This window comes from Mustela nivalis, assembly GCF_964662115.1.
Source record: "Mustela nivalis genome assembly, chromosome: 8".
Classification (NCBI taxonomy): Eukaryota; Metazoa; Chordata; class Mammalia; order Carnivora; family Mustelidae; genus Mustela; species Mustela nivalis.
Window position 1 is genome coordinate 14,990,190 of NC_139027.1, and position 21,400 is coordinate 15,011,589.

The following is a 21,400-nucleotide window of genomic DNA, read 5'->3' on the forward strand; positions in this document are numbered from 1 at the left end:
TCCCCTTAGGCCTGGAATTAACATCACTTCCACTGTATCCCATTGGTGAAAGTCACATGCTCAGCCCATATTCAAAAGAGAAGGGAAAGAGACTTCATCCCTGGAGAGAAGACTGGCAAAGAATCCATGGTCATCTTTAATTCACCACAAATCTACATCTTTCTTGATGTTCTCCTTCTCTCCTTTTAGCATGTGGTACACTCTAGTCTAGGGTAATGGCTTTCATTCCTTTTTTTACCTTGATTCATAGTAAGATATATACTCTACACTGTAATCTAGGATAATCAACACACCCCATAAAAAGTGAAACAGAAGTTTCGTAATATAATCCACTCTAATATTTTCTATTCTATTTTATTATATATATATTTTAAAATGCTATTTGATTGTTCGCAAACATACGCTTCTCTGCTCTGAGGAGGATGACACTTTGCAGTCTCTTGGATGGCAGACTTGGTCATATAACTTGCTCTGTGTAAAAGCTGTGTGAGTGGGACAAATGTCACCTCCAGGCAGAGGTTTTAAAATGCAGTGGGTCATTCATTATTTCCTTTCTATCTTCTGCCATGAGACTGGAGTATGCCAGACAGAAGCTACTGCTTTAAACCGGAATCTGGAGTAGGCGTGCACAGTGCACAGGGAGAGCTACATGGTAGAGCCAACCCTCGAAAGACTTGTATCATGAACAGTAAATAAATCTTTGTTGTTAAAAGCTACTGACACCGTGTTCGTGTAGCACAGCCTACCCTACCTTGACTGAGCCACTGGTTGCAACCCACTGAGCTGACTTCAGAATTCAATAAAAAACAAATGTAGTCATTACTTTGGAAAATTACTATACCTTTTGCTTCTTTCTCTTCTTCATCCTCCTTTCTATCAAATAGTCATTCTCCTAATATACATCTATGACCTGTTTCTCTCTTAATAGGTTCCTTTGGCAAATCTCAAATACTATCTTATTTCTCATCTGAACTAATAATAACTTGCTTATCATATGGCTGTTAGCTTCTTATTCTACACACTCTCTCCAATTCACTCTCCTTTTTGGTGAGAGGTTAATATATCTGATTCAGGACTATTATCATTACAGGTCCCTCACTGGCTCCTTACTGCTCAGGATATAGAGCCCACATCCACACTGGGGACAATTTTTTTATCCCCACTTTTGTCAGCTTAGGTTCTTACATCCCACTGCCCCCTGCATGTATCCGAATCAGACCCTCACTGCTCTTTTCATGTGGCCGGTGATAAAAACCATTTTTTTCCATACTGTTCCCACCGCTTAGAATATATAACAACCCCCCTATCACCGACAACGCATCAAACTTCCTATTTATAAACATTTCTAAGTATTGACCCAGTCTTCTTCCACTTAAATACGAGCTCTTCATGAAGTTTTTTTTCTGATCTACCCAGTTAGGAGCCATCTTTCTTCAAAACTTCAGAGCCTTATGGTAGGGACTTCCTCATTTTGTCTTCTGTTTCTTACCAGTTAATCTAGGGGACAGGGCTCTGGCAACAGTTACTTTGACATATGAATGGGCTCCTATTCTTTCCCCTCTCTCCAGTTTGTCTTGTCTGTTGAAGATGATGCAGTGATGTTACACGAATGTTTATCACAAACATATCTAACTTTGACTGCAGACATGAAGATTCATTAGAATAGTTTAAGTGCACCATGGTCTAAATAATCTCATTGTTCACAGAATATTTGATTTTATTTATTTCCCTACTGTAGATAAGATGTATTCCAAAGTCAACATACACATGATCTAACATGCTATTTTAAATCCTTCAGTAAAAATTTTCAAGTTTCTCAGCTGTACCTGTGGTTTGTGTTTTCAGTCTCTCAGATTTTGTATCTAAAACACCACTGGGGACCCAAAAGAAACAAACAAACAAAAAAGCTCCAAGCAATAACAAAATCTATGTACTTAATTTCATCAATTTTACTCTTGTTTATGCATTTAAGACCTGTTCATTCTCACTTGAGACAAAATGCTAACATGATTATCTGTCTTCTCTACTAGCAGCAAATTATATTAACAAATTGTAAGGAGGGAAGAGAATTAGGAACCAAAAATGAGGGAGAAGACATTGAAACTATAAAATAAACAGACAAGAGAAGTGTTTTTTTTTTTTTTTTTTTTTTAAAGGCACTATCACCTAAGAAATTTCAGGACATAGGCAAAATATCCTTGATTGTATTTTACTATAGTATAGTAACATTAACAAAATGATGTCCTTGAATCACTAATTCCTCTACATCAATATGCATTGTTGAAGAAGAAAGATAAGTAAATAATGTATTTTAGACACATTTTATCCAACTGGATAAAAGAGCCTGGTGCTTAAAAAAGTGAGTTTAAGTAATCTGGAAATTTCATTTAGACAGAAGATCGTTTTGCCAACCAGACAGACAAAGGAAGCTCTATGTTATTGTGCATTTTCCCCAAGAAACGCCAAACGATATAAAAAATTAAGTTTTTGAAGGACCTGCTATCCCTGGAAGGGAATGAAGTGTTTTCATAAAATGCTATATAAATACTTAGAGGAGAATAAAAGTAAAATTACTTGAGATTCTCCTCACAACTCGGTGCAGAGCCCACTTAAAAATCAAGGTCTTTCAACTTCCAACCTTGAACTTTATGCAGACAATTTACTGGCAAAATCAGATGGCACAATTTTAACACACAGAGGACCAATGTTGAAGGAAGATTCTAAATAGTGGGGATAAGACTATCACTTTTTTGTTCCAGTTACTCCAGCTCCAGCCCCCAGTTGCTAAAGCAGCATTCATGGGGTCTCCTGCTCCTTGAGCTGCACCATAATGGACTGCATGAAACTCCTTGTATGTAGTCCAGGAGATACCATGCTATCTGCAGGCTCTGCTATCATCCAAAGTGTGAAAGAGCCATCAAGTATCTTCTCAGACTCTCTTGATACCCACAGCTAATATAAGTGTACCCCACCCCTGGATTCAGACAGAGCTGAGGCTGCATCCTGCAAGGGACCTTGCTCTCAGTTCTCATGCGTGAAATGAAAGACGAGACGAGATTGCTTCTAAAGCCCATCTCAGTTCTAAGATCCTATGAGTCTAAAACTATGTTATTACCAGTCACGATAGATACTATGAACGGTCTTCCGATAACCTATTTTCTTGGGCTTCTTTTAAAATTCTTTATTACTGGACATTACTGTCAAAACAGGAAGAATCTCTACAATTCTACGTACCAAATTTGCTTAAAGAAACAAAAAAATTTGAATAACAGATTTTTGAAAGAGCCAGTTTTCTTAATATTAAAATATAGGTCAGATAATATGTCGAAAGTATGTAATAAGTCTCTTAAAATGATTTTAAGACCAAAGTTTCCTATAATTAGTTATAAAAATATTGTAAAGAACTGAACCAAAATAAAACCAAATAAACCAGCTACTAAACTACACATATGTCTTCAAAATCTTATGGGAGTCAAATATTCCAGTAAAAATAACAGAAGAGATGGAAACACAAGTTTCTTATTATCACACTTCATATGTTATAAAACATAACAGCTAACTTATTTTTGGCAAAATGATTAGGGATTGCAACACTCTGGCTTACACAAACTTACTTGATTGTCAAATGCATCTGAAATGGAGCGTGTCAATGCTAACTTCAGGCACGCAGGCACTGTGCCGTCTGAGAGTAGCCCAGAGACACTGAAATTTCAACACTTCAGCCGGGATCACACCACTGATATTAACCGGGCCAGGTGTTTAAAGAGGGGTGGGGGGACTTCAACAATGCAGTTAATTGGAACCAGACAAAGCTTTTGAATAATAATAATAATAAAAAAAAAACCATACAGATGTTCACCCTCCTCCCTGGGTGACCTTTATGGACAATTTATTACATGCGTTATTTTCTAGAAAACACCCTTTTAAAGAAAACACAGTTTCGTATGTCTCTCTGAAAGCTCTATAATCGTGGTATGAGTTATGCCTCCACGAACAGACTACGTGACGCTCATGTTTCATTTCCCTTTCCCCTTTTCACCACGGTTCCTGTAAGGGCGAGAACACCTGGCAGGACAGCAGTAATGAGAAAGCTCGAAAGCAAAAGGAGTTATAAGAAGCTGCATTTCCTTAAGATGCACTGTACTTCTAAAAAAAAAAAAAAAATGCACTGTACTTCTTCCCCAATAGATATGTGAGCGCATGCCAAAAAGGAGAGATGGGTTCAAACCAATGTGTTGAACAACTTTTTGCAAATATGCATAAGAGAAACCACGCGGTACATGCAGAATCAGTGGGAAGCAAGCAAAAATCAAAAGGACAGATCAGTGATTAAGTTAATAAGACTGTGAAGGACTCAGAAATGAGCAGTGTATTTGTCAGGGTTCCCCAGGGAAAAGGAACCAATAGGATATATATGTGTGTATATATATGAAAGGGGATTCATGAAAGGAAGTGGCTCACATGATTACGGAGGGCAGAAAGCCCAACACTATGCCATCTGCAAACTGGGAATCAGGAAAGCCTGTGGTAAGTATGATTTAGTCCGAGTTCACAGGCCTCAGAACCGGAGGAGCTGATGGTGTTAAGTCCTAGAATTGAAAGCCAGCAAACCCAGAGCCCCAATGTCAGAGGGCAGGAAAAGATGGATGTCTCGGCTCAAGAAGAGAGAAGTTGGGGGGTGGGGAGAGGGAGAGAGAGAGAGAGAAAGAAAGAGAGAGAGAGAGAATCCCCATTTCCTGAGTTTTGTTTTATCTGGAACCTCAGTGGATTGGAGGATGCCTGCTCACAACGGTGAGAGCAAATCTTTTCTCAGTCTACTGATTCAAATGCTAGTCTTTTCTGGAAATATCCTCAAAGACACACTGAGAAAAGTTTTACCAGCTAACAACTGATAACCAGTCCCTCAGCCTGGCCCAGCTGACACATAAAATTAACCATCAGAAATAGTAATGCTCTCCTCATTACCCACATGCAAGTATTCTCTTCTTCAAAGTTCTTTTTTTTTTTTTTTTTAAGTTTTCAAAACACATGGGATAACTAATAACCCCAAATTGTATTTCACATCAGTTTGCTACATTTTACTGGACAGGACCAACTCACCTCTTACACTGGGAAGTAAACTGGGTATTTGAATTTCTACATATCTGTATGCTTGATCGTGTACTGCACACGTGAAATACTAACTGGTAGTGGTGGGGTAGGCAGCTTCTGACATGACTCTCAGTTCTCATGCTCATGCTCCAGTGTGTTCTGCTCCTCTTTGGTGGGGGGCTGGACCTGGGGACTTACTTCTAACAAATGGAATACTATACAAGTAATGGGATGATTTCTGTAATTAGGGGAGAGTCTGTGACTTCCATCTTGCCAGCAGACTTTCTCTGCTTTTCTACCATACTTCCTCTAATGAGGCCAAGTTAGAAAGACCCACATGTTAAGGAATTGAGGGTGACCCCCACCCAAGGGCCACTAATGGACCAAGGCCCTCAGTCCAACAACCCTCAAGGAACCGAGTCCTGCCAACAACCATGTAAGTGAGCTTAGAAGCACATCCTTCCCAATTCCCATCTTCAGATGAGAATACAGTTCTGGAAGACACCTTAACTGCAGTCTTATGAGAGACCCCAAAGCAGAGGACCCAGCTGTGTTGTCGCCAGATCCCAGACCCACAAAAACTGTGGGAGGATAAATGAGTATGGTTTTATGCTATTACATTTTGGGGCAATCAATTACACAGCTGTATAACTAATATGGTTCTTAACCTAGTGACGGAGCCAATGATTCCACTGTCGTTTCCACCATCATAAGAACAGCTAATACCTATTAGGGAACTTTTAAGGCCGAGGTACCATTCTTAATTCTCCCTTGGAGAACATATATTATCATCCCGATTTCACAGATGAGGAAATGGAAGTACAGAGATACTCAGTAACTTGTCCGAAGTCACACAGACAAAATACACAGCAAGTATATGAACCTAGGTGCCTTGGCTCCAGAGCCAGGGTTTTTGGCAATTGTGCAGACAGAACCGTGGAATGGCAGGGCTGGGAACTATAAGGTAATCTCATCACATTAGAGGAGATTTAGAAGGGAAAAAAGAGATCAGGAGCCATGCAAAATGCTAAAAACAAAGATAAAGTCTCCTTTCCAATTAAGACACCTTTTCTATGGAAAAAGAAAAAGAGTAGAAACAATAATACAGTGAATGGAAAACAATCTTGAATTTATTGAAATCACACTTAGAAATGAGAAATACATTTTTTATACCCAATAAACGAAAATTAACAACCTCCATTCGGTATTAAAACCCACACCCAGGGAGGCTATAGTTATATGTTTCCTAAGGGCAATTGCAAGTGAGACCTAATATGCCAAGCTGGTAGGAGTAGAAGAGAATTTCCAGGGAGCTCTGAAACTCCTCTCGAGACTTTCATCTTATGGAATGAGAAAAGTCAAAATCCTAGGACACAGAGATTCCAGGAAGGAATCACTTCCTATCTTGCATTCAGATTACGAAGTTAAATAGCATTCCCTCACACTCCTACACAATTGTAGTTATCAGCCCTGTGGGTTCGTGTGTCTTCCACTAGACTTTGGACTCTCTTACTTCAAAGACTACCTTACTCACTGGGATATCCTTAAAACACAGCTCAGGGCCTGACACATGGCCAGTGTTCAATATGTGTTTGTTGAATCAAGAAATAATTTATGTTGTGAATTGCATCTATTCAATAGATCCTTTCAATGGTATGTGTTCATGAGAGTAGGAGTTTCCATTTTGTTTTGAAGTCTCTTCTAGCTCACTAGATGTCTTGGGCACTTTAAATAGGTCTTTTGGTCTCCAGTATCTCACATAATATCTGACACCCAATGGGACCCAATCATTTGTGAATGAATGAATTGAATGTCTCAAAAAGGCTGCGAACCTATAGAATGGAGAAGGATCCAGGCTTATGACTAAATACAGATTTAGTGTTCTGTAAGTACAGCTGTTTGTTTACTGATGACGATGATATTGCAAAATATTTTCTCAATAAAGACAGATTCTTGTCGAGGTCTTAGCTGGTGACTACTCTAAAATATCCCTTTATAAATAACAAGTTATATGCAACTTCAGAATTCCAGATAATCCTAGATTAAATGGTACTCATCTGGAAAATTTCTACCTCCTTCAGTATTATTTTTTGAAACACATGGAAACTGCATGAACATACACTCACACAGGCCCACAGTAATATGGATAAAGATAAAGGCAGCTATAGAATATCCACCTGTCTGTTTTACTTATTAGTTAAACAAGAGACAAAAGAGGGAAGGAAAGCTGAGGAGGCTTTGCGCAAGTGCGTAATCTGGCACCTACAATCACCTCATGAAGCATACTTACTGGGAGTTCAGGAGCAAGCTTCAGAATCTCAAGGTTAATATGGCAGCCTATGGAATGGCCAATGATCACAAGTTTTGTTTCCTTTGGCACATGAGTTCTCAAGAAAGCTAGCTTGTGTTCCACTTGACCTTGTAGTCCGTAGATGTCGTTGATTTTTTGAGCATTTGAATCTAAAAGCAAATATATGAATATATTATCACTCAGTAAGGGAAAGTAATAAACTTACTGGGAAAACAATCTACAAACTAACAACTAACAACAACTAACTAACAACAATAGTAGTTGTTCCGATTTATCTAAAGCCTATAATATTTTAGCTACAGTGTTAAACACTTCATTTAAATTACATCAGCAAGTCTTTAAAACAGTCCTGGAAAGGATGAAAATCCCAAAGCTCATAGACATTAGGTGATAGACACAGTCACACATCAATGAAGGAAGAATGGTGAGATTCAAACCCAGATCTCTCTGGCCTCAAAATCCATGAATTTTCAATAGTCCATGAACTATAGTTAGCTTAGGCCACTAGCTCTCAAACTTGATCATGTATCAGAACCTCTGCAGGATTTAGGAAAGCAGTAACTGCTGGGCCCCACCACCAAACTCCATGATTCAGTAGGTCTGGGTTGGGGCCGGAGAATTTCTAAGTTTCCAGGAGATGTTGATATTGCTGGTCCCAGGACCACACACACTGAGAACCGCTGGTTAGGCTATTTTATATTATTAATAGACAACTAAGAAAACCCATGACACTGCTTCATTATTTTAGATAATCTTTGTTTGTTGAAGAACTTAGACTGAAGGGCTTAAGGAGAAATGTTGTAAATTGTTCCTTTTAACCAGCAGTCTTAACCTGAAATATCCTTTCTTCCTTTCATAAATGAACTGTCTTCTGAAATCTTCAAGAGCTAATTAAAACTTTATCTAGCTAATCTCCAAGAAAAATGAATGAGCCTCCCTTTGTGCTTAACCAGTCTTTTCCACTCTTATTAGAGCACTTTATCATACTTGTATAATTGTCTGTTTATTTCCTCTCGTAGCCTGTGAGCTCCTTGGAGGCAAGGTCCACCTTTTCCTGTGTCCTATGTGATGAGCACAGTAAATAATATGGAGTGAAAAAAATGAACTCACTGGACATTCTCTGAGGATGCTGCCAGCTCTGGTATTCTATAAATACGGGAAATTCCAATAGATTTTCCCTACGCACTTGTAATATTTCAAAATATCACAAGGTAGTAAATTGGTCATTAAAGTTTGAAATACTGGAATACTAAAATTCTTGCCACAATGTCACTCATTTGAAAGGTACCCAGAACCCATTGCGAAGGACTGCTCTTCAGTTTTATCTGTGCATGCTCTTTCCATATCGTTCGGTGCTCAGCTCCCCTTGTTAATCTGGCTAACTCCTCTTCATCCTTCAAACTCCCAACGGCTGTTATCTCCTCTGAGAAGCCATTTTATGATTCAGCGGGTGAGTAGTAAAGTAGCCTTCCTTTCAGCTCCCCCAATACCCCATGTTTATCTTACCACACTACTCCTAATACATTCCTACTTTACAATTTATGTCTTGCTTATCTCTGTCCCCCAGTGCCTGGCATACAGTTATTGAAGACCTTTTTACTGAGTCAGTGAGGCTTAGTTCTTTTTTTTCCATGGTATTACTGTCTCTCGGGTAAGATGTGCTCTGTACTTACCCTTCTTCCTAGGTCAGCCTAGAATCCATTCTTCATTTAACAAAGAATTTCAGCATAAAACAGAATGGGGGAAGAGAGAGGAACTGGAAGTCTGACTTTGACAGGGCTCCTGATAGCTCCAAATGCAAATGTTCATTGAATATAAGAAGACATACAAATGGCTAACAGACACATGAAAAAAATGTTCAACATCATTAGCCATCAGGGAAATGCAAATCAAAACCACACTGAGATACCACCTTACACCCGTTAGAATAGCAAAAACTGACAAGGTAAGAAACAACAAATGATGGAGAAGTTGTAGAGAAAGGGGAACCCTCTTATACTGTTGATGGGAATGCAAGTTGGTGCAGCCACTTTAGAAAACAGTGTGGAGGTTCCTCAAAAAGTTAAAAATAGAGATACCCTATGACCCAGGAATTGCACTACTGGGTATTTACCACAAAGATACAGATGTAGTGAAAAGAAGGGCCACATGCACCCCAATATTCATAGGAGCAATGTCCACAATAGCCAAACTGTGGGAAGAGCTAAAATGCCCTTCAGCAGATGAATGGACAAAGAAAATATGGTCCATATATGCGGTGGAATATTACGCAGCCATCAGAAAGGATGAACACTCAACATTTGCATCAACATGGATGGAGCTAGAGGAGCTTATACTAAGTGAAATAAGTCAAGCAGAGAAAGACAATTATCATAAGGTTTCACTTATTTGTGGAATATATGGAACAGCATGGAGGACATTAGAAGGAGGAAAAAAATGAAGGGGGGAAATCAGAGGGGGAGGCAAACCATGAAAGACTATGGACTCTGGGAAACAAACAGAGATTTAGAGGGGAGGTGGGTGGGGGGCACTGGTTAGCCCAGTGATGGGTATTAAGAAGGGCATGTATTTCATGGAGCACTGGGTGTTATATGCAAACAATGAATCATGGAACACTATATCAAAAACTAATGATGTACTGTATGGTGACTAATGTAACATAATAAAAAAATAAAAAAAAAAAGAATATTACACTTGAGTAGTTTATGGTCCCCTCTTAGTTTATCTGTTCTGATCACTCCACCTAGAAGGGATCATATTATTTTCAGATACCCCAAAACAAGTATCTATAGTTCCTGCAAACCAAATTCTTTATTTTCACAAAATAATGTTTGAAAATGTCAAAATCTTCCTTTCACTTCCTTTCACCAGGAATTGCACTACTGGGTATTTACCACAAAGATACAGATATAGTGAAAAGAAGGGCCACATGAACCCCAATATTCATAGGAGCAATGTCCACAATAGCCAAACTGTGGGAAGAGCTGAAATGCCCTTCAGCAGATGAATGGACAAAGAAGATATGGAATATCTTCTTTGCGGTAGAATATTATGCAGCCATCCGAAAGGATGAACAAAATAATGTTTGAAAATGTCAAACATTATTCACTGGGACAGCATGGTGTAGTAACATCCTGGGTATTGGAGACAAGATAAACCTGGGTCTAAATCCCAGTTGAGCACCTTATTAACTTGGTGGCTAGAGCAAATCTTTTAACCTGGCTTCAGCGTCCTCTTATCTATAACAGAGATAATAATTCCACCCTCCTAAGAGTGTAAGCATAATACTTTAAAATCACATAGCACAAGTGTCTGGCATAAATTATGAGAGAAATGAAAGTTATGGCTGCTATCATTTCAATTTCTGTCATCTAAGTCCTCCCTCAAATATACACCAAGAACATTTACTTGGATAGTGCAAAGAAAGAAAATGAGCTAAACGTAGTAAACATTTTAAAACTTCACTGACACCAGAAATAAGGTTCTAAAAGATTATATTTCAGATGAACTTTAATGAACATTGTAATTCAAAAGATTAATCAAATGAATATTTCAGAAGTAAATCTGGCTTTACCTCTGGGAACTGCTTAGTAACTTTCCAAGATAAAGAAATTACTTATTAGCATCTGCTGTTGTAATGAGGTTAGAGTAGAAGACGACACTTTCTAGGGATAATGACAGCAAATATTAAATGTGCTATCTGGACATTATTTTACTAGCAAAAACTAAAGGTTAAAAGACTATATACCTCACTACATATTTCAAGTCTATGATTATTTTAATATACTCTGAAAAAATGCTTGAAATCATTAACTTACTTTCCATAAAATACAGTAAAAAAATATTCAGTTGTACCCAAATCAGAAGAATAATCTAGAAATCACTTGAGCCATTCTTTCCATTGAAAAATAGGCTTCAAGTTATAATCGACTAAGTATGTTTGAAACATAATATTTATCAAGATATCGTCTTAAATAGATATTGACAATTCCCTATCAGAACCTGACCCTATTTGGGGTGCCTGAGTGTTTCAGTTGGTCAAGTGTCTGCCTTTGGGTCGGGTCCTGGGATAGAGCCCCCAGTCGGGCTCCCTGCTCAGTGGGGAGCCTACTTCTCCCTCTTCCTCTGTAGCTCCCCCTGCTCTCTCGCTCTCTCAAAAAAAAAAAAAAAAAAAAGAAAGAAAAAAGAAAAGAAACCTGATCTATTTTTCAGATCCAGTTCTATGGAATTTACTTTATAGCTTACTTATTGATTCTGGAGTTTATTTCAAAAGGTACATATAATCTGTTCCTGCTTATCTCATAGAGGAATTAAGTAATACTAGTATTCCACATCTACTCTTCATCTAGTTCAAACTGATTGATCCAGTTATTAATATTTGGTCAATTTTGGATCAAAATATTATGCATCACATACAGTTTCAAGACACAGGTATCTGATAACTATTATTTTGTTCTATTTCACATCAACTAAATTGACCACTCTGACAGAAAACCATGACTAAATGGCTGGAGGTGACTTTGAAAATACAGATATAAATACAATGTATACTTCCCTTATTTTCAAGGAGTTCACAATCTAATAAGAGCCAACAAATAGTTAAAAACACAATTATAAAACACTGAAATAAGTAAGATCTCAAGCATTTCCTTGAGAAAAGAACAAACTTTCATTGCATCACAACTGAAAGGTAATGCCCCTCTGGATTCATGAAAACTACTGTGACCGTCTCCAAATGAACCAAGATAAATATCTAGAAAATATTCTTTACTAATGCACATTACTATAAATGTGTAACTTTACATACTTGAATGCAATCAGATGGCCTAAATTTAACAATACACACACATATATGTATGTCTAGGTACATACGGAATATAAATGCTTAAGTTTTACTGTATATTATCGCATAAGCAGTATTTATTTACAAGTCATCTGTGACCACAGAACTAACGAAATTAGAGATTAGTGTACGTGAGCCTTCTGCTAGGACTGAGTCTGCGGACAGTAACACTCCAAATCTCATACCAGAATTTCTCAACTGGTGAACTCTCCCATCTGGCCCCCATAATTACTCCAAAGCTGTATCTTAATAATAACTTGATTATTATTAACAACCTACATGTGGAGATTAAAACATAGGCCAAAAGGCTAAAAATAGCACTTCACATTTTAAAGAATGCTTTAAGGAAGATATATATATGGTTTACTCTTTAGGTAAAGCTTTAAAAACACAGAACAATATCATATGCTGTTCATCACATACATGTCACTAAAAATATAAAAATAGAAATGAAATTTACCCTAAATTTATGACAGTAAAACTGAAGATAGGACCTAAAAAATGGAATTTTATCAGAGTTCCCATTTGGTTAACCAGTAAGTTAAGCACCTGACTTGATTTCAGCTCAGGTCATGACCTCAGGGTTGTGGGATTGAGCCCCTTGTTGGGCTCCTTGCTGGGCATGGAGCCTGCTTAAGATTCTGTCTCTCCTTCTGCTCCTTTCCCCCAATCTAAAAAAAAAAAAATAATAACAAAAATAAATGTAAAAATGGGACTTTTTCTGTATTGCTCTGTTTATTAAGAGAAAACAATTATGGTAAATATGGCAATTATGGCCAAGTGTTAACTATGAAGAGAAAATCAAGTAACAGAATCTTGGACTGCTACACAATTGCTTGTACTTCTCTACATTTAAGATTTTTTTCTCAAAATAAAAGAAAAAATTTACTTAAGAATGCTTTGACATGATAATCCTACCTACCTTACATCAGTTTTATTGGGGAAATCACCATTGGCTTCCCCATTACTCTCAGTGGAATACAAAAGCCCCAAAGGACTTTATCTAGGGTTATACAAAACATCAGTGAAAGGGTAGATGAGAACTGTCCCTAAGTCTTTTTTTTTAAATTTTTAATTTTTTATTAACATATAATCCATTATTAGCCTGTCCCCAATTCTTTATGTTTATTTAATTCAATGATCCAAAGGCCTTCCTTTCACGACTGTACTCTGACTTTCCTACGCCAATGTGAAAGCATACTCTCATAGTCTATGCCTCCACTGTCCCTGGCCCCCTTAGTATTTCTGCAAGCTCCTTGCATCTCAACATTGATGCAAGTGTCTTGGCTTTTATGGCGTGCGACACAGGTTGTGGTTAGGTTATGGTAGGTAGGCATCCTGTTTAAAACTGCTATCAAGCAAACAAAACTTTGTTTTGTTTTTTTTGAAGATTTTATTTATTTATTTGACAGAGAGAGACAGGACAAGCAGGAGGGTAGAAGGAAAAGCAGCCTTCCTGCTGAGCAGGGAGCCCCATGCGGGACTCAATCCCCGGACCCCAAGATCATGACCCGACTCAAAGGTAGTCACTTAACTAACTGAGCCACCCAGACGTCTCAAACAAACAAAACTTAGTAAACCCCAAACATGGTTTATAAAATGTTTTATTATTATTCTCCCAATAGATGGTTAAAAACCAGGGTCATTAAAGTATGCTTTCCACTTGACAAAACCCAGTGCTCTGCTAAGGATTTCAGTGGGGAAAATACGGGAAAGGAGAAAGAGAGAGAGAGACAGAGACAGAGAGATTAATTCAGCAAGGAGAACATAATGTTTATTGACTTAGTGAATAACAAAAGCCAAAGACATAAAAGTGTGAGGTGTAGTTTTGGACAGTGATGAGTTCCGTGGCTGTTTGTGGTTTATAGGGAGGGGGAAAAATGAGGTCGGGAAGGAAGGCCACAGCCAGATCAAGGAGGACACGATCATCAGCACAGAGTCTGAACTGCACTGCTGAGAGCCGTGAGGAGATGCTGAGGCCCACGAAGACGGGGCAGCGAGCTGGCCGCTGTAACAGGACACTAACTGCCCTGCCCTCTCCGTCCTGCTGCGCTTCTCACTTCTGTATTCCCTGAGCCTCTAACGATCTGCTGGGCTCTTCTTTTACTGCTCTGCCCTTTGTTTTTTGTTTTGTTTTGTTTTTTTTTCCCACCCACTTAGAGGCTTGTTTGCTTTCAGTGACTGTGAGCCCCCATACTGACTGACGGACTGTCCCTGCCACGGGCTCTTCCAGCCGTTCCATTCTGCCTCCAGGTTCCTCTGCCAATCATGGTCCTGGCAAGAGAGAAAACCCGACTGTTTTTCTCTCTTTCCTTCTGTTTGAATACTGGAATGGGAGTGGTTTATTGTTTCTTTGGATAAGCATGACCCGAATTCATCATTAGTTGAAAGATTGTATAACTTTTTTAGGTAGTGTTTTATCAGCTGAAACCAAACCACTGTGATTTCTAGCTTTTAATGTTACACTTTTCGAACCAATGACTTAAAATAGTTGATAATGAATCTGCCGTCAAATAAGCTGACTCTGTAGTAAATCAAAGCCAGAAAGAGTTTATACTTCTAATTCCTCACATTTTCTTTTCACACTTTTTTTGTCTTGAATCACCCCCTCCTGACACTGGTGAACATCTGTTCTCCCAATTATACTCAATTTATGATTGTGATAATGTGGTGCAACTAGAATATTATTTCCAACTGTTCATAATTTTAACATGTGCTAATATGAACCAAAACATACTTTCAACATTTGACGGGTGGCTACAGCTTATGTCCTCTTCTCTCAGTGATTACATATTTTTCATACCGTATTTTGCATGTCAGAAAACCTGTACGTGGAGCAATAATCTTGGATGATGTATAATCTATCTGCCCTGCCTATACAAAGCAATCGAGCATAGCGTGCAAACATAACCTTCACTACATAAAACAGATGAAAGCAGAACTGTCTGGCTGAATGGGGGTGCTGGTGGGACCCACAGCCCCACCTGCCCTTTGTAGAACTTTTGGGCTCCTCAGAACACAGATGGAAAGTCACTATACTAAAAGGCAGTGACTGGAATATCTATTTCTTTGTAGACCCTTGTGGTACCCACACATAATAACCTAGTAGGTTGTCAATAAATCCTTGATGATGATGAGCTGCCCATTCAACCTCTCTAGAAAACCACAGCTTCCTTTGGCCCTCTGGTGGCCCTTTGGGCTACTGCCTCTAGATGGCACTGTTCTCATTAGGTAGCAAAGGGATGAGACTCCAATTACTAAGTTATTAACTCAGCAGTACAGAATAAGCATACTCAAAGTGATAAATAATGTCAATTTAAAATGAGAACGGAAGACACTTCCCAAAAATTCAAACACATAACAGATAATTTCAGCTGGTTTTCTTCAAGATCTTTGATAGCGGTTCTGAAAATATGGTCCTAGGACTAACTGCATCAACATGACCTGGGGATATTGTTAAAAATGCCAATTCTCAGATCCTACCCCACATCTACTAATCAGCATCGTGGGGTGCCACCCACTCGCTTGTGTTTTAATGAATCCTCCAGGTGATTCTGATACTTGCCAAAATTTGAGAAGCTTTGATCTACAGTTACGCTTTGAATCTATTTTCAACTTTCAAAGTTGTTCTTCCTGTTCAAATGCTTGATTTTTGTCTTCACTTAAGGGCTTACTGTGATAATGGAGTTGACATTGCTCCCCCTAGATAATTCAGTACAGAGCTTCTCACCCAGGTTAAGAATGTAGAAATTAGACACATAACCTAGTCACCATTACATTACACAAAGATGTATTATCCTTCACTGTGTACCCTGAGGTTATTTTGACTACTTCCTAACTCCTTTTGACTTGGGCTTATCTCCTCTTCTGCCAGAGGAAAGGTAACAGGCCAGCAATAACAGACCAGCAGAGTTGGTGGCTTTTGGAGGTTTAACAAGTTAATCAAGTCTGTTTCTATCCATCTGTTGAGAGAGAGAGAGAGAGAGAGAGAGAACATGCTCACGTGAACAGGGCTGGGGCGGAGGGAGGGGAGGGAAAGGGAGAGAGAATCCCAAGCCAATTCCACACCCAGCACGGAGCCTGACGGGGCCTGATTTCACAACCCGTGATCATGACCAGAGCTGAATGAAATCAAGAGTCAGACACCCAACTGACTAAGCCACCCAGGAGCCCCTCAAGTCTGTTTTCCATATATGGAAAACATATATATATATATATATATATATATATATATATATATATATATATATATATTTTTTTTTTTTTTTTTTTAATAAAGATTGTATTTATTTGTCAGAGAGACAGAGAACACAGTAGGGGAGGCTGCAGGCAGAGGGAGAAGCAGGCTCCCGCTGAGCAAGGATCCTGATGCAGACTCCATCCCAGGACCCTGGGGTCATGACCTGAGCCAATGAACCAAAGGCAGACACTTAACCAACTGAGCCACCCACGTGTCCCTCAAGTCTGTTTTCTAAGAAGAATTCTAACACCTCTGTTTTCCAAATACAACCTAAGATAGTGAAAACACACTCCCAAGCAAACATATACATTTCCTGATAAAGGAAAAACTATGGTATTGAGCCTAAAATTTTCTTTGGGCATATATTAAAAACTTAGAACAATAAAGATGCATCTTTTAAGCAGAGCAAGTATCTACTGCTCATTCTGTTCACCTTCAGTCACATTTCAATAAGATGGCTATTGAAATACATGTCTTTAAACTATATGTTCAGTTTCACCTCATGACTGCTCTTAACATCTTTCACTGCTAGGTAATCAATATTTACTTGTCTTTCAAAGTATACCCTAGTCGTTAAGCACAGTGTTAAAGACTCTCAAGTGAACCGCATTCATAGAGGGACACAGACACACACACACACACACACACACTCATGCATGTGCATTAACACAGAGAAAAAGACACTTTGAGGTATTTATACAAGCATCTGCCATGAGCGGCACTGTTTCTTCTACACCCCATAACCCTGTTCCCCTATGAACCCCCGCAGGAAAAAGGTCACAAACCAGGTATAACTGGTGATCATAGAAGGACCAATATGAGAATTAGCTCACGGACTAATGAAATCTATCAACGGAGTATCATTAGCACTTCACATTAGCCACCTAAATGACCGACAGGACTGAACACTGAACTAAACATTCCAAGTGCTGACTTCTTGTCCAGGTTTTGCCACTCACTAGCCCGTGATTTAGCCCTGTTGGGCCTTACTTTCCTTCCTTGAAAAATAACGGTTCAAAAAAGGATTTGATGTGGATACTTCTAGCTCTATAATTCTATAGATTCTATAGAATTTATAGAAATTCTATAGAATTTCTTTAAAGTTGTTTTTTTTTTTAATAGTGGAAACTTCCAAACAACATAAAAGTAGAGAGAACAGTACAACAAGACTCACAAGTATCCATCATCCACTTTCTACAACTGTTTTTTTCTGCTTCACTGAAGTACGATTGACAAATAAAAACAGTATGTACTTCGGTCGTACCACACAATTGTTTCTATGTGATGATTTAATATACGGATACACTGTGAAATGATTATGACAGTCAAATTAACATATCCATTATCTCATGTAGTGTACTGTAAGTGCCCGACATTCAACTTTTGATTGACTAGGCCTCCATTTCAAAAGACATCCATCACGAATAAGCATATTGCAACTGGTATGACACAGCTACTAGAAAAACAATCAGACAGGGAACTAGGCCACCCCACCCCACCTGCGAAGGTACCTTTCAGAAAGCCTTGGGTAACTCAGATAACTGACTCCTTGTGTGACCGACTTCTTCCTTCCCAAGCCCTAATTCTGGCTTTTATGCCTCACATTAGCCAATAAAGAGAGAACCTGCAAAACCGTTGGCACCCCACCCTCGGACTCGAACAAAGGCAGGGCCCCAGGTCTGCTCCACCTGCCATGTACCCTCCAGAAACCGCAGGTAATAAATCTTTGTCCTCAAAGTTCCCTCATGGTTTCCTGAAGTGCATCCTGCAATCATAGTAAGAACCACAAGAGCCAGCCCAGCCATGAGTAAGGGCCCCCATGGAGGAAATGTCTGGGGAGCTCCCTACCAGTGTCCCGGGAAAGCACAGCAGGCTCGCCTGATTGAGGTCACTGCCATCAGGAGGCTTGGGATGGAGGGACTAACTACCTTTTTTCTTTTTTTTGTGATGGTGAGAACACTAAGATCTATAAATTTCTATTACACAATATACTATTAGTAACTATAACCATCATGTTATATATCAGATCCCCAGAACTTATTCATCTTACAACTGAAAGTCTCTACCCTTTGACCAACATCTCCCCATTTCTCCCATCCCTCAAATCCTGGCAAAGCTCTGATTCTATTAGTTTGTTGACTTTTTTTTTTTATTCCACATATAATTGAGATCATACAGTTGTTTGTCTTCCTGTGTCTGCCTTATTTCACTCCGTATAATATCCTCCAGGTTTATCCATGCTGTTGAAAATGGCAGGATTTCCTTCTTTTTTTATAGCTGAGTAATATCGCATTGTGCTTGCACATTTGTGTGTGTGTGCGCGCGCACGCACGCGTGTGTGTGTGCATGTGTGTGTATACATTTTCTTTATTCAACCATTAACAGACACTTAAGTAGCTTGTTTCCATACCTTGGAATGATCCATATACTGTGAATAACGCTACAAGGAATACGAGTGTACAGATCTCTCTCCGGGATACTGATTTCATTTCCTTTAGCTACAGATCCAGAAGTGGGATTATTGGGTCATATGCAAGTTCTATTTTTATTTTTTGAGGAGCTTCCATATTGTTTTCCATAATGGTTATACCAACAGTGCACGAGTTCCCTTTTCCCCACACCCTTGCCAATACTTGTTATTTTTTTGTCTTTTTAATAACAGTCATCGGAACAGGTGTGAAGTGAGTCTCATGTTCCTGCTGGCCATCTGTATGTTTTCTTTGGAAATATTTGCCCATTTTAAAATCAGAACTATTTTTTGTTTTGTTTTGCTTTTTCTATTGAGGTATATGAGTTCCTTATATATTTTGGGTCAGATAGATGGTTTACAAATATTTTCTCCCTTTCCATAGGTTATCTTTTCATTTTGTTGATTGTTTCCTTTGCTTTGCAGAAGATTTTTAGTTTAACACAGTCCCAATATTTATTTCTGCTTTTGTTACCTGTTCTTCGGTGTCATGCTCAAAAAATCACTGTCCAGTCCAGTGTCAAGGAGCTTTTCCCCTATGTTTTCTTCTAGGAGGTTTTTGATTTCCAGTCCTAAATTTAAGTTATTTAATCCATTCTGAATTAATTTTACACATATTTCTGTTTATTCTCTTGCATGTGGATATTTAGTTTTCCTAACTCCATTTACTGAAGATACTATCTCTTTCTCCATTGTGTATTCTTGGAGCCCCCATCAAAGATTAATTGGCTCTATACATGTGTATTTATTTCTGGGCTCTTTGTTCTGTTCCACAGGTTTGTTTTTATGCCAGTGCTATACTGTTTTGATTACAGCTTTGCTAGATAGTTTGAAATCAGGAAGTACAGTGCCTTCAGTTTTTTTCTTCTTTCTCAACATTATATTGGCTATTTGGTGACTTTTTGGGATTCTTTTCTATTTCTCTGAAAAATGCCACAACTGGAATTTTGGTGGGAATTCATACAGGGGTCGCACTGAATCTATAGATCTATAACTCTAAATGGAGGATAATTAGGGCAGTACACAAGGTAGTAGAGGGGGCAGTAGAACTCTTGAGTAGCTGAAGTATGGAAGTCTGCTTCTATGATGGCTCGCCAAGGGCCTGAGCACTGACAGTAGAAGCTGTGAGCAGAAAGGAGTAGAGAGTTTTCTGAGATGAGGGTAATCTGACATGAGATGCCTTACAGAGGAGATACAGGAAGTCTGGCCAGTGACATTACCTAACCATAAACAATTTAAGTGCAACAAATGTGTTCTAAGTACAGGTGTATTTTTTCCTAAATGCTAGTGAAGAGGCATGTACACAGCAGGTACTCAAAAATGACTAAATTAAGTAAAACTAGGGGGGAAAAAGGAGATTCAATTCTGTTCTCAAGAGCTGGTGTCTGATGTTAAAATCAATTTAAAGTTAACGCAGGATTTTGGAACCAGAACTAAGATTTCAGGACGCTGACTACAGTTCTACATGTGAGAAGAGAAGAAATCAAGAACTGGGGAGTTGCGGGGCACCTGGGTGGCTTTCAGTTAAGTGTCTGACTCTGTATTTTGGGTCAGGTCATGATCTCATGGGTTATGAGATTAAGCTGGGCATCTGCGCAGGACGTGGAGTATGTGGAGCCTGCTTAACTTTCTCTCTCCTTCTTCACTCCCCACCCCCACTGGCTTGTGCTCTGGGAGTGCTCCCTCTTTTTCTCAAAAAATAAAAAAAAAAAATAAATAAAAAGGTAAGAAAAAAAGAATCAGGGAATTAAGATGTTCCCAGTGAGGTGACACACAGAGTCACCTAAGTTGAAGGCGGACACTTAACTGACTGAGCCTTAAAATTCTTATATTAAAGCCCTGACTGCCATGATGGTACTGGGAGATAGGACCTTTGAGAGTTAATTAGGATTAAATAGTAAGGGTGGGGCTCTCATGATGGGATTAGTGGCCTCGTAAGGAGAGAGATCGGAGAGCATCCTGGAGCACATGAAATCCTTCTCTCTCTGTCTCAGTCATATGTGAGACTCAAAGAAAACCAGGCCATCTGCAAGCCAGGAGGAGGGCTCTCCCCAGAACCTAACCATGCTGAAACCCTAATGCTGGCCTGTAGCCTCCAGGCTATAAGAAAATAAACTCATATTAATCAAGCTACCTAATTTACAGCTTCTTTCACAGCAATGATAAAAAGCAAAATATAAATACCAAATTACTTTTTTAAATTCCAGTAATTTTTTTTAACAAGTTTTGTTCTAAAGAATGGTTTTCGATTTATAGAGAATTTGACCAGATTAGTACAGAGAGTTCCCATATCACCTGTTCCTTTCTCCCTCCCTCCCCACACATGGTATCCACTATTAGATGCTCAGTAAGATGCTCATACCATGGGAGAGGCATACCAGATCCAGGAGCAAATCGGAGCCACAGCCACCTCTCTTCCACCTCAAATTAACTAAGGGTCATGCTTAG

At 38.9% G+C, this 21,400-nt stretch overlaps 1 protein-coding gene across 4 annotated transcripts in view; it reads right to left on the minus strand.

Moving 5' to 3' along the window:
- The window catches only part of LDAH (lipid droplet associated hydrolase), a 108,828-nt gene that overhangs the window by 57,135 nt on the left and 30,293 nt on the right, over nt 1–21,400 (minus strand). For all 4 annotated transcript variants that reach the window (XM_082744210.1, XM_082744211.1, XM_082744213.1 and 1 more), the window contains exon 4: nt 7,382–7,551. In XM_082744210.1, the coding sequence (XP_082600336.1) occupies nt 7,382–7,551 (170 nt within the window). The remainder of the gene's footprint in view (nt 1–7,381; nt 7,552–21,400) is intronic.